This window comes from Gambusia affinis, linkage group LG24 (assembly GCF_019740435.1).
Source record: "Gambusia affinis linkage group LG24, SWU_Gaff_1.0, whole genome shotgun sequence".
In the NCBI taxonomy this organism is placed as follows: Eukaryota; Metazoa; Chordata; class Actinopteri; order Cyprinodontiformes; family Poeciliidae; genus Gambusia; species Gambusia affinis.
In genome coordinates this window covers 10838316-10849983 of record NC_057891.1, presented here as the reverse complement: position 1 = coordinate 10849983, position 11668 = coordinate 10838316, and the positions used below count along the sequence as shown (strand labels likewise).

At 40.7% G+C, this 11668-nt stretch overlaps 1 protein-coding gene across 12 annotated transcripts in view; it reads left to right on the top strand.

The window, feature by feature from the left end:
• tns1a (tensin 1a) overlaps window positions 1-11435 on the top strand; it is a 63593-nt gene extending 52158 nt beyond the window's left edge. For 6 of the 12 annotated variants that reach the window (XM_044110391.1, XM_044110390.1, XM_044110396.1 and 3 more), the window contains 17 exons: window positions 196-276; window positions 531-694; window positions 1274-1355; window positions 1693-1767; window positions 2142-2168; window positions 2319-2400; window positions 3191-3729; window positions 3814-3900; window positions 4158-4286; window positions 4373-4468; window positions 4575-4652; window positions 4768-4839; window positions 5244-5270; window positions 6346-6514; window positions 7011-7079; window positions 7172-7201; window positions 7275-11435. In XM_044110391.1, the coding sequence (XP_043966326.1) occupies window positions 196-276; window positions 531-694; window positions 1274-1355; window positions 1693-1767; window positions 2142-2168; window positions 2319-2400; window positions 3191-3729; window positions 3814-3900; window positions 4158-4286; window positions 4373-4468; window positions 4575-4652; window positions 4768-4839; window positions 5244-5270; window positions 6346-6514; window positions 7011-7079; window positions 7172-7201; window positions 7275-7404 (1937 nt within the window). In that variant the 3' untranslated portion in view covers window positions 7405-11435. The remainder of the gene's footprint in view (window positions 1-195; window positions 277-530; window positions 695-1273; window positions 1356-1692; window positions 1768-2141; window positions 2169-2318; window positions 2401-3190; window positions 3730-3813; window positions 3901-4157; window positions 4287-4372; window positions 4469-4574; window positions 4653-4767; window positions 4840-5243; window positions 5271-6345; window positions 6515-7010; window positions 7080-7171; window positions 7202-7274) is intronic. The other 6 variants (XM_044110393.1, XM_044110400.1, XM_044110397.1 and 3 more) reach the window with 5 other exon arrangements.
• The last annotated feature ends 233 nt before the right edge of the window (window positions 11436-11668 follow it).

The following is an 11668-nucleotide window of genomic DNA, read 5'->3' as shown; positions in this document are numbered from 1 at the left end:
TCCTAGTGGGGGAAGGGTTTCCAAGCTTATTTCCATATTTGATTTCTTTCTCTTTTTTTTTGCTTGTTTTGTTTAATCCATCTTTGTGGAAAACCTCTTGCTGTCATTGCATCTTCCTCTGCACCCTCCTCACCCTCCTCTTCCTCCACCTGCTGCTTCCCCTCCATCACCTGAATTTTCTTCCCCCTGGAACAGAGTACAACGCTCGTATTCGGGGCATCAGTGAAAGCATGACATCCCAACAATCTGACCGCCATCGCTCCTATTCCTTCTCTGGTTTGTCCATTTTTCCCTCACTTTTCACTTTCTCATGTGGTTGATGTATTTTTCCTGCCTCGCTTGTTTATTTTCCCCAATCATGTAGTTTTACTTTCGACTCCCAATAAAATTCTAATCAAAAATTTGAGCTGGGTTCTACCAGAGTCAGGTGTGGATAGTTTGCTTGTGGCTTGGCAAGTTGGAAAATGTTCTACGAGCTTTTCTAGAAAGTATGTCCTGAGTTCTGCAGTGAATATCTCGGTGGGTTTCAGGAGTTCGTTCCAGAGGAATGACCCCAGAGGTGACGCAGGAGACGGGCAGGCGCCGGACCACGAGCGAGGGACACTACCAGTGTGGTCATGACAACGTCTCGGCATCTCATTCGCCGGATTTCGCCAACAACCTGGCTCTGAATCCAGGTGGAAGACCCAGAGAGGTACACCTGATCTTTGGGCCAAGCCTAGCAGAGCAGACTGTAACTGTAAATCTCTTCATGCAGTGTGGACAGAGATTTATATATATATATTATTTTTGCCCAAAATCTTCGCTCACCTGCGTTTCAGAGGCAGTTACACACCTCTGTCTCTGAAACATTCTTTTGCACTAACTAGCATTACAGTAAACTGCTACCTATTTGCTGTTTAGTGTTTGCAGATTTTTCTATGGAACATAACTCCAAATTATTTGCAGAAAATTTGCAAATCTGCAACCTTTTTTTTTTGTAGACCACAGGTGAAATAATCAAAAGTAAATTCAGTACTTGGGAAGCTGGTGTTTGCAAAGCAGCCAAACCAGCAGGACCATTTTTTTATTATTTATGTATTTTTTGTTTTTTTTTTGGCAATAATTGTCTGTATCCCCAAGAGTGGATTTAAGGAAGACATTGGATGTTAGCATCTGTGATAGCGCTCCAATGGTTTCCGCTATGTGTATTAATGGACTTTAAGCACACTGGTATGTTTTAAGATTAAAATAACTGTTGAGAAGTTCCGTCTGACAATACTTTTTTCTTCAGGGTCTTATGCACAGTTACCGGGAAGCATTTGAGGATGATGAGATTGGTCGCCATGGAAATAGTTCCTCTTTTGAAAGCAGTGGTAAGAATTCTTCTGACTCTTTGAATTAGGATTTTAAATTTGATTTCAATGGATTCCTCTTTATTTATCCTTTAAAAAAAAGAAAAAAAAAATATATATATATATATAAAAAGACAAAGCATAAAAATTTTCACTTTGTTGCTGGATTGCCTAAAGAACAAATTTTAATGAAATTCTATGTTGCAAATAATATTAGATTAACATTTATGCAACAAGAATTCCTTTGTGTAGCGAAATGTAAGCAATGAAAAACCCTAGAGTTCAAATTAAACCTGGATCGAAGGTCAAAATATCTAAGGAATAACACAAAGACTGCTTTTGTGTAATTTTTTTGTAGCTCGATCTACTCCAGGTTTGACGAAGACGCCTCTGTCTGCTCTGGGACTAAAACCTCATCAACAAGGTGGATCAGGTCAGTGTTCTAAGGAGCAACTCTGTTCTGTAGCTGATCAAACAAATGCTGATTTCAGACACAGATAACTGAAGATACATTCAAATGGCAACAAATTGGATTTATTTAGGGTCTCCATGTGAGGGTCACGTTGCTAAAAGGAACAGAGGTGACTGTCGTGTTTGCAAAAGAAAATCTTGAAGATCTCAAAGAAATTACGTTTTTGCTTTCATACTTGGAAACTCCTCAAATTAACCGACTTAATGAACTCCACGAATCCTCCACTTTGATGTGAAAATGCTGAAAAAGTTGTTTAAATGTAGAAGCATAAGGGACATGCTTCCACATTCCTGTTTTGAGCTCCTGTCTTCTTTTTTTGTCCTTCCTTTTTGAAGACTCTGATTGTAATAATGCACAGCAAGGTAGGGACACTTCTGCTTTGAACTAGTTTCACATTCTTCAGACTTTTTAATTTTTTTTCATTTTTATAAACAACCTTGTATTTTATTGCAAGCAAACATTTTCTTTTGGAGTTGAGCGTTTTTTTTTTTGTTTTTTCCTGTGCTCCTCAGATGATCGCAGCGCCGGGGACTCGAGACCACAACCGTTCCCAGCTCCTCTGTCCTTCAGCAGTCCTGTCCACACCACTGACGGGTGAGTTCTTCCCACTCTGACCGCCCGCAATTAAGTAAACACAAGCATTTTCAGTAGGTCAGTATTGCTCAACCAACTTCCATGCACTGGCTTGTAGAAATATACAGTTCATTAAATTTTTATTACACTCATTTTTTGCTTTTGCTTCATTAAGCACCACTGCCATTTGTCATGTAGGCGTGTTGGGTTACTTAATGATTGTATTTAGAAATATAATAAAAGACAGACATTCAGATTTGATGTAAATTTGCAATATTTAGACAACATTTAAAATCTGACATTTAGATTTCACTGAAGATTTTCAAGATGGACCTTAACTACACCGATGGATTTGTGTGATCCGATCCATAGTTAAAGTACTTCAGATACAGCCTGGTTCTATAACCTGAAGGCTAGACAGATTCTGGCTTCTAGATGGCAGCAAAGTCCCTCCAGTACTGTTCTCCTTCAACTTGATTGCGTTAAAGATGCGAATTGGTGATAATAGTCTAAAGAGAGGCTTCTTACAAATTTGTGCTACAGTGTCATAAGTCTAAAATACTTGGAATAACCGATTGAGCGTACTGTACTGTTTGATAACTTGGAATGTGTACTATAATTATACCCTACTTTGTTTTGGTCGATAGCATAAAAATCCCAATAATATACCTTATTTGTATAAAGAGGGTTGTAGGAAAAAAAACAAAAAAACAATTTCAAGGGGTGTTGACACGTTTGGAAGGGCCTGTATGTAGGAGAATTTAGTAAATGTGAATATTCAGGAAAACGTAAATGGGTTTTTAATTTTCAGAAGGAGGACTGGTTCTTCAGACAGCGCCCCCCACAGTCCCGCCTCCCCCTACACCAATAGGCCCGCGTCCCCTGAGGGCTCCCAGGTCAACATCATGGGTGTGCACACGGTCCCCGGCAGCCCCAACACCCTCCACCGCACAGTGGCCACCAACACGCCTCCCAGCCCTGCCCTTCAAAAGCGCCTAGGTCAAGCCAGCCCCTCCCTGACCAGACACCAGCCCCCATCCAGCCCTCTGATAGGCAGAAACACTAAAACTGCAGCCGCCGCCGTCCCCCCGAGTCCACTGATGGGGCGCCGCACGGCGTCGAGCGGCCGCAGCACACCCGATGAGCTGGGGGCCGCCTCTCGCCAGGGGAGCGCCCAGCCGCCTCCCACCCCGGCCTTCCCCGTCTCCCCACAGCTTCCAGAGAAGAGACACATGTCCAGCGGAGACGCAGAGAGGACAGACAACAGGAACCTGACGCCAGCCAGCGGTGGCAGCACGCCAAACCTTTCCGGCACACACGCCCTGCCAGACGTCTCCAAGTCCATCTATGGTGAGACACGGGACGGGTTGTGTTAGCTTGCAGCTGGCTTGTGTACGCAGTAATCATCTTTCCTGTTTGTTTTATTTTAAACAGATGGTTATCCAGACATTAAGATGAATGTTAAGTTTGTCCAGGACACTTCGAGGTTCTGGTACAAGCCAGATATCTCCAGAGAACAAGGTGAGGGCTCTAAATACAGCCAAACCCAAAGATTTACAAATGCTGTGCAGAAAAAAACCACGAGCCTTAAAAACTGCTCACATTTTAGTCTGATTTAACGTCAGACAGTGGAAAAAAACTATATTAAGGCATAATATAGTTTTTTTAGACTAGTTTTGAGACTAGACTACCTCTAGTCTCAGCTGTATCTAGAGGTATACACTAGAGTTTATCCAGTATTTTCCTTTGTATTCTGACTTCCTACATCCTCTTTCCAGCCATTAGTCTGTTAAAGGACAGGGAGCCAGGGGCATTCATCATTCGGGACAGCCACTCTTTCCGTGGAGCCTACGGTCTGGCCATGAAGGTGGCCTGCCCCCCACCAACTGTCCAGCAAAACAAAAAAGGTAACCTCAGTGACACATTCAGCACTTTCATGAGGTTTGTGTCCTGTTTTACTCGCATGATGTCATGTATTGTGATCCTTTGGTAGCTGCCGACATGACCAACGAGCTGGTGAGGCACTTCCTGATTGAGACCAGCCCCAAAGGCGTTCGCCTGAAAGGTTGCCCCAATGAACCCTATTTTGGTGGGTATCTGACCTTTTGTCTGAGTTGGGAGTTCTTGAATCCGGCGGTCCAGTTTCACACAAAGATTTTATTTATTTTTTTGCATGTGTGTGTGTGTATTTGCAGGATGTCTCTCTGCTCTGGTGTACCAACATGCAATGACTCCTCTGGCTCTACCCTGCAAGCTGATGATCCCCACCAAAGGTCAGGAACACCCTAACGCTGTCTGATTCTCATGAAGAAGTGATTGTTGCCTTCATTCTGTGATGTGCCTAGCATTTGTTTTCTGATCATAACCACTTAATCTCCCGACCTAAAGATCCAAATGAAGAGGCGCTGGAACTTGCTACACCCACTGATCCAGTTGTTGAGCTTCTCAAACAGGGAGCTGGTAAGGATTCATGGAAATTAAGAGTAGAAATGCTAGGTTTTTAGTAGGGATTCTGCAGTTTTATCATGCAGTTGTTTTCTACTACTAGTCTTTTTTTAATGCAACTCCCAATGCAACTAGTTGTTGCATTGGGAGACTTTCTGGAAACAAACAAGGCAGCCAGCACTGGTCAGAGTCCCTAGAAACTGTTTTTGTTATTATTATTATTATTATTATTATTATTATTATTATTATTATTATTATTATTATTATTATTATTATTATTATTATTATTATTATTATTATTATATTTGGCAAAGAAGACTTTACAGAAAGTGAAGGACATAAGGTACTTATGTGTAGAGTAAAATTAGACAACATATTTTAGAAACATTGTCTCAAATGTTGTCACCCTTATTTTACAGTTCAGAAGGTTCCTGAGGAAGCCTATGGTAAATACTGGTTTTGCACGGTTTTTGTAGTTCTGAACATGCTGTAATGGAGTTGGCTTTAAATGATTCCTGAAGATATTTACTATTGCATGGACAAGGCATGCATGCGAGTGACAGTAGAAGAGTATCTGTGTGTAAAGCCTCCCAAATTCCTAAATGGAAAGCACCTGACTTGTTGTTTATCGAAGGTCTCCTTGTTCTCATCCAGACAGTTTTGCTCTGGAATCTGCTCACCTGCAAAACCTGTGGCATGGAAATTCACACTAAAAGGACAGTTAAAGGGGGACATATCGTCCAAAAATCCACTTTTGGAGCCCTTGAATGAATGCAAATTCATTCTCTCGTGGTGCTGTGTAGATATCTGTATGTTATATTTTGTAGACTATTCATTTTCTCTGTTCACTATAATGTTTTGTTGGCTGTGACGTCACTGCGTTTGCTGTGGTACTGCTGAACCAGGTCATGACTCCATCGTCTTCGTTCTCCTGCTCTGGGTCAGACTCTGGCTCAAACATGGAAGGTTGGATGGACACAAGTCTTCCATCCATTGTTGACATCTTTAATAAAGTTTGGAGCAAAAGGCATATCGCTGCAAGAATGGCAGAAAGAGGTGGAATGGAACGCTGTGCATGAAATGTTTTAAACACATAAAAATTTTTTTTTTTAAAACGCAGCAAAACGAGTTGTTCTAAAATTTGCCTCAGATCAGAGATAAACATTGTCCCCAATTGTCAAATAGCCTGTTTGACAACAGTCAGTGGTTCATTGACCCACTGGTCATCGGGTCAATGACTAATGTGACCTTAACAGTCCTATTAGTGTGACAATTCTGCCTACATCTAAGAAGCCTGATATTCCAAACCCAGGATGAGAACTGAAGAGTCAGATGTGAAGGATCTTCGAGAAACAAGAAGTACAACAGCTTTCTCTTGAAGCACCTTGGATTGTTATGCTCTATATAACTGGGAAACGGCATTAAAAATACTCACATTTGACTGTTGAATATGCATGATTGGCTCTTCCAGTCATCCTCTATCAGCTGACACTGACCGGCTCCCGTTTCCTTCATTCACAGCATGTAATGTTCTCTTCATCAACTCCGTGGACATGGAGTCACTCACGGGGCCTCAGGCCATTGCCAAGGCCATTAGTCAGACACTGGCAACCAACCCACTCCCAGCGGCCACCACTGTCCACTTCAAGGTGTCCATGCAGGGCATCACCCTCACTGACAGCCAGAGAAAGTAAGGAAACTACAGTAGCCTCTAATAATACCATGATGATAGCATAAAGGCTTCCACATATTCAGGCGTACCTTAAACACTCTGCGTACAATGCCCACGGACAGTTGGGATTTCATAGTCGAGTTTGTAGATGGCATAGATCTCTTCTGAAAAAAAAAAACGCGTTCATTTCCCGTAATCTGAATGGATACCAGCAAGTGTTGTGAGCTAGCTGGGCGCCCGGCCTCGTTTCTTCTCCAGCAATCTAGCAGCCGCGCGTCCTCGCAGCTGGTCGTGCCGGCTCTCGACCTCATCGCGTCGTCGTCGCACACAGACGCAGTTTGATGGGAACGTCTCCTTCGGTGCGCGTGTACACAGGCGTGAAAAGTGAATCTTTGCGCGGACGTCCACTTCGAGTTTGCCTCGAGTACGCGCAGACCTCCGCAGAGTGAAGAACGCCTGAGTGTATGTGGGCCTTGAGTCTCTGGTAATAGGTCATTTGTGTCTTTTGGTACAGAATTTTCTTCCGGCGACATTATCCTCTTAACACAGTTACATACTGTGATTTGGACCCCCAAGACAGAAAGTAAGAATTATGTTTCACCGACAATTAGCAGCGTGTATGTTGACAACCACCAAATTGTAATACAATATAAAATTCCTATTTTTGTTCACTAGATGGGTAAAAGAAGGAGGTGGATCAGTAAGGTAAGCTCACATTTCAACAGCTGAGTTATTGTGATACTTTAGAGTTTAAGCTAAGATGTTTCTTCTCTTCCAGGCTTTTTGGGTTCGTTGCGAGGAAACAAGGAAGCACAACGGACAATGTCAGCCATCTGTTTGCTGAGCTGGACCCAGACCAGCCGGCCTCGGCCATCGTCAGCTTTGTCTCCAAGACGATGAAGCGGTGAAACCCTGAAACGTCAAACGGCAGTAGGCCGGGTTGCAATCTTCCATCATCGTTGGCGTCTTTTTTAAAAGGACTCAACGTTGTCCTATTTTTATTTTTTTTTTATTCCCGGTTTGTTTTCTTTGTTCTCGCCTTCTCTTTTTTCCCCTGTCTGCCTTGCTGGTGTGTCTTTCTCGGGAGCCGTCTCCAGCCGGAGGCGTCGGCACAGAGTGGAGCTAGCGGACGTGTGGAGTGGAGCTGAGCACGCGACAGGAACGCGACGTTGTAACGTTGAGTGACGGGAACATGTAAGAACTTGTGGATTTTTTTTGTGGATTTTTTTAAATTCCCCCGCCCCCCGTTCGTTTTGTTGATTTACCAAAGGTAGTTGCAATACAAGTGCAAGAATGATGTAGCTAGTAAGCCATTAATATTTTTCTCTTTTTAAAAGATGAAGTGAAACAAAAGACAAACAAAACGAGAAGAAAGATTCTTCAGGAAAAAAAAAAAGAGGGTGGAAAAAAAAAAAAAACTTTCTGAAGTCGTTATGCATGTTAGCTTGATCTTTAAAGCTCGGTTCTTCTACTTTCCACAAAAAAACGTAAATGTGAACAACTTAGAGGTCATTTTACGGGTCTGCTGTGTGTTGGAAAGGGCTTCGCAGTGAAACAACTGATCTAAACTGCATAGCAGACCTCATCTACTTAAAAAAAAAAAACAAACAAAAAAAAAAACACAACCTTTAGGGCCATTTTGTGTCGGTGCAAACCCATGCTCGCTTTCTTTCAGCATCCAGTCCTTTAAAATAAAAGAACTGCTGTAGAAGCTCCAGCCTGAAATCATCAAGCCGCCTAAAGACGTGCAGACAGTCTGTCCACAAGATGGCGCCACTGCTCCTTCCTTACAGACTTCCTCCATCAGCACCTGCTTTGCAGTAACTGATCTGTTTGTAAGACGCTGCCACAGAAACACACTGGAAACCACCGGGAACCGGCCCAATGACCTGGACCTATGCACTGTTCTTTATGCATGTTATTGTCCCAAAATGCACCTCCGTCATAACTCCGTTTACCGTCACTGAGAACATTCTTTGCCATGCGTGTGCAATTTAAAAAAAAAAAAAAATGGGATAAAGAAATATCTACCTTTAGACAAGAGTTAAACTTGTCAAAACCTGCATGAAATAGACATTTTTTAGTCTTTTCAGAGTTCTGAAAATTTGACAGATTACTGAAGTAGCTATTCTGATGGCAAGTTTATATATTTATTTTTTTATTACATTTTTCTTTTTCTTTTTTTTTTTTCATCCTGTTCTGTTCCGTTTGTGTATTTCCTGTTGTTATTGGTTCATGTAAGCAATAAGTTCTGATTTTTATTTTCTGTTACAGAGTCCTCCCACGTTTAACTATTCAGGACCTTTTGAGACAAACATTTTTAAAATATTTATACATTTTTGTCTGCTGAGAACAGAACTAGGCTGAACTATATGGACCCAGAACGGTTTTGGGTTTCTCTTTGTGATTTGCGCTGCAAAATTTGACATTTTAGTACCTCATAGAACAAAACAAACGAAAAAGCTAAATGAAATCATTCATTTTCTTTTCTTCCTTTGTAGTCACGTCTTTCTGATTATCAGGGAATTCGACTTTTGCTCCTTTCATAAATGTTCATTTCATGTTTCACATTTGAAGCAAAAAGGATGCTGACAAAAAAAAAAGACAAAATGTTCAGCAAATATTCTGATTTTCTCCAGTTCTTTTTTTAAATCATTTTTTTGTGGAAACACTGCTGTTTGTTTCACGGTGTTGCAAAAAAAAAGAAAAGTTTTTTGGCACATTTTGGGAAATATTTGAGAAGTGACGTACTCCAAAGTTTTTATTTTTTATTTTCTCTCTCTTTTTTTCTTTTTTTGTTGGTCCATTTTAGCCTCAATCCCTTCCGAGTGACAACCAGAGTTCAGGTCTCGTATCTCCAGCTCTGGTGTCGTCACGTCGTCCCGTCAGCACAACGTGAGACGGGCTCACCTATTTTCTGTTCAACCCCAAATTTGTGTTCGTTACAAAAAAAAAAAACCTGAGAGGTTTTAACGATTTTTAACGATTTAACGATTTTCTTTTGGAACAAAAGACAGGAAAAAAAAAATACTGAATACATGCTTAATCATTACTAACTTAAAAAGTGTCTTTTTATTTTTGTGTTTTTGAGTCATAATAGTTTCTCATTGGAACTTGTTCTGTTTTTGCTATGTAACTTTACAGTGTTTCAATCATTTCATTTCAATACTTTTGAGGACAAAGGGAGAAAAACCTACAAAATATCAAGATTACTTTTCATAAGGAGACAAATTTTATTTAATTTTGTTGTTTTCACCTATTTTTTATTTTATTCTTTCAAGCTGTAGAGCAGAAAGGAGGGTTAAAAACTAGCGTTAAAGCCCGCTCGTTGAACACACATTCAACTCGGTTGTCGTTGATTTGAGCCAGGTTTCCTTTTGGTAAGAACAGTGTAGTGCAAAGTGAGTTTCTTCACTTTTAAGCGTCGTCAGATTTCACGTTTAGCTACCTTCTGGAACGACAGAGGAAAAACAACACACTGTGCGCAACACCTGCTTGCTGACCCACATGCACTCACAATAAGCTAATGAAAAAAAATTGATACTGGTATAAATGTACATAGATATACTTCTTTGAACGGTGACATAGCGAAAAAGTATTTATTTTTATTGCTTTGTTCCCTCATGATTACTAATATATAGATATATTGTACAGTCTCGATAAAGACAAAATGGGTTGAGAAAAAAAAAACTTATTTTGGCTAATGATTTCAAAGTCTGAGGATTTTGAGATGTGTTTGAATATATGGTGTACATTACTTTGTACATGTACGTTTCTTTTTCGGCTCATTGTATTATTGTTATTTTTTAATTTTTTTTCCGTTTTGCTTTCTCTCAGAAAAGAGGCGGGGCATGAATGAGCTAAAGTTGCATGGACAGAAGCTGATGAGCGTTTTCTTGCGTGCAGATGCATTTGTAGAGTTTAGATATTTTTTTGTTTGTTTGTTTGTTTTTTCAAGAAAAAAAAAGAAAAAAAAAAGAGGAAGTTCAGAAGCCAGACCTCACTGCAATATGTACTCATGCTGGTTCCATTTATCATTTTGCCAAAGATTGCATTTCTTCGTGCCGCTTCGTTTTATACCAAATGGCTTTTCTGTTTCCGATTTCTTCAATTGAATTTGCGGACGTTTCCCAACAGGAGAGGACACACACAAGTGTTATGGGACGTACAGTTGACTCACTCTACTACGAATGTTTTATTTTTATTATTTTTTTCCCCATTTGTTTGTACTGAGGTCTCAGCGCTCCAAAAATGTGTCCGCCTCCATCGCCTGTGGAGGGGGGAAAAAAAACAACAAAAAAAAACGAGCCTGCTGTGCATCGGAGGAGCACAAACACACAAATGTCCACAATAGAGAGGAGTGGCGTAAATTTCGTATGGGTGTCAGTGCTGGAGGTAAATAAAGTCCGAAGTGTCTCACGGCGATGCTAAAACCTCCACAGCTGCAGCTTTGTCCGACTGCCAAAGGTCTCTTTTGAGAGTCAGCGGATTATTTATTCTTATTTATTCTTTCAGTTCGCGTTTGTGTCACTTTCCTTTTTGAAGCGATGGCGATTTTTCGGAATGTACAATGGCGCGGAGGGGGGTTACACCGGGCTTGATTTGAGAACTAACAAGCTTCTTCCCATCTGTAGCCATTTGGAAAGAAAAAAATAATAATAAAATGCCATAATTAAATGTTGCCTAAATGAATATTTATATTGAATTGCATTGTACCTGTTGGCTTTGAGTCAAGAGTTACCTTATGTAATAAAAAAAAAATTAAAAAAAGATTGTTTGACCTCTTGACAAATGGCATTTGTCTGTTGTATGAATGTGTTGCAGAGGATGTACAAAAGAGTCTCAGATTTTGTTGCTCTTGTCATTTACATTATACTGTCATGGCTTACCTGTTCCGAATGAGAAAAAAAAAAGACATTAAAGCAATACAGATCAGTTACATTGGAGCTATCTGTGTGCTTTTCTTTGTTTATTTGTGACTTTTTTTCCTTTTTCTTTCTGTGTTCGGACTTCAGCTTTTACACTATGGAAGCCCTGAAAGGCCAAAAGTGTGAAAATGGAGGTCGGCGCTAAAAACCTAATCAGGTGCCGAGAAGAGGTTTTAAAGCTCATTTGGTAGTCAGATAGGCTTCTCCGTCCTGGAAAGGATCTGTTTTAGCTCATTCAGGCATT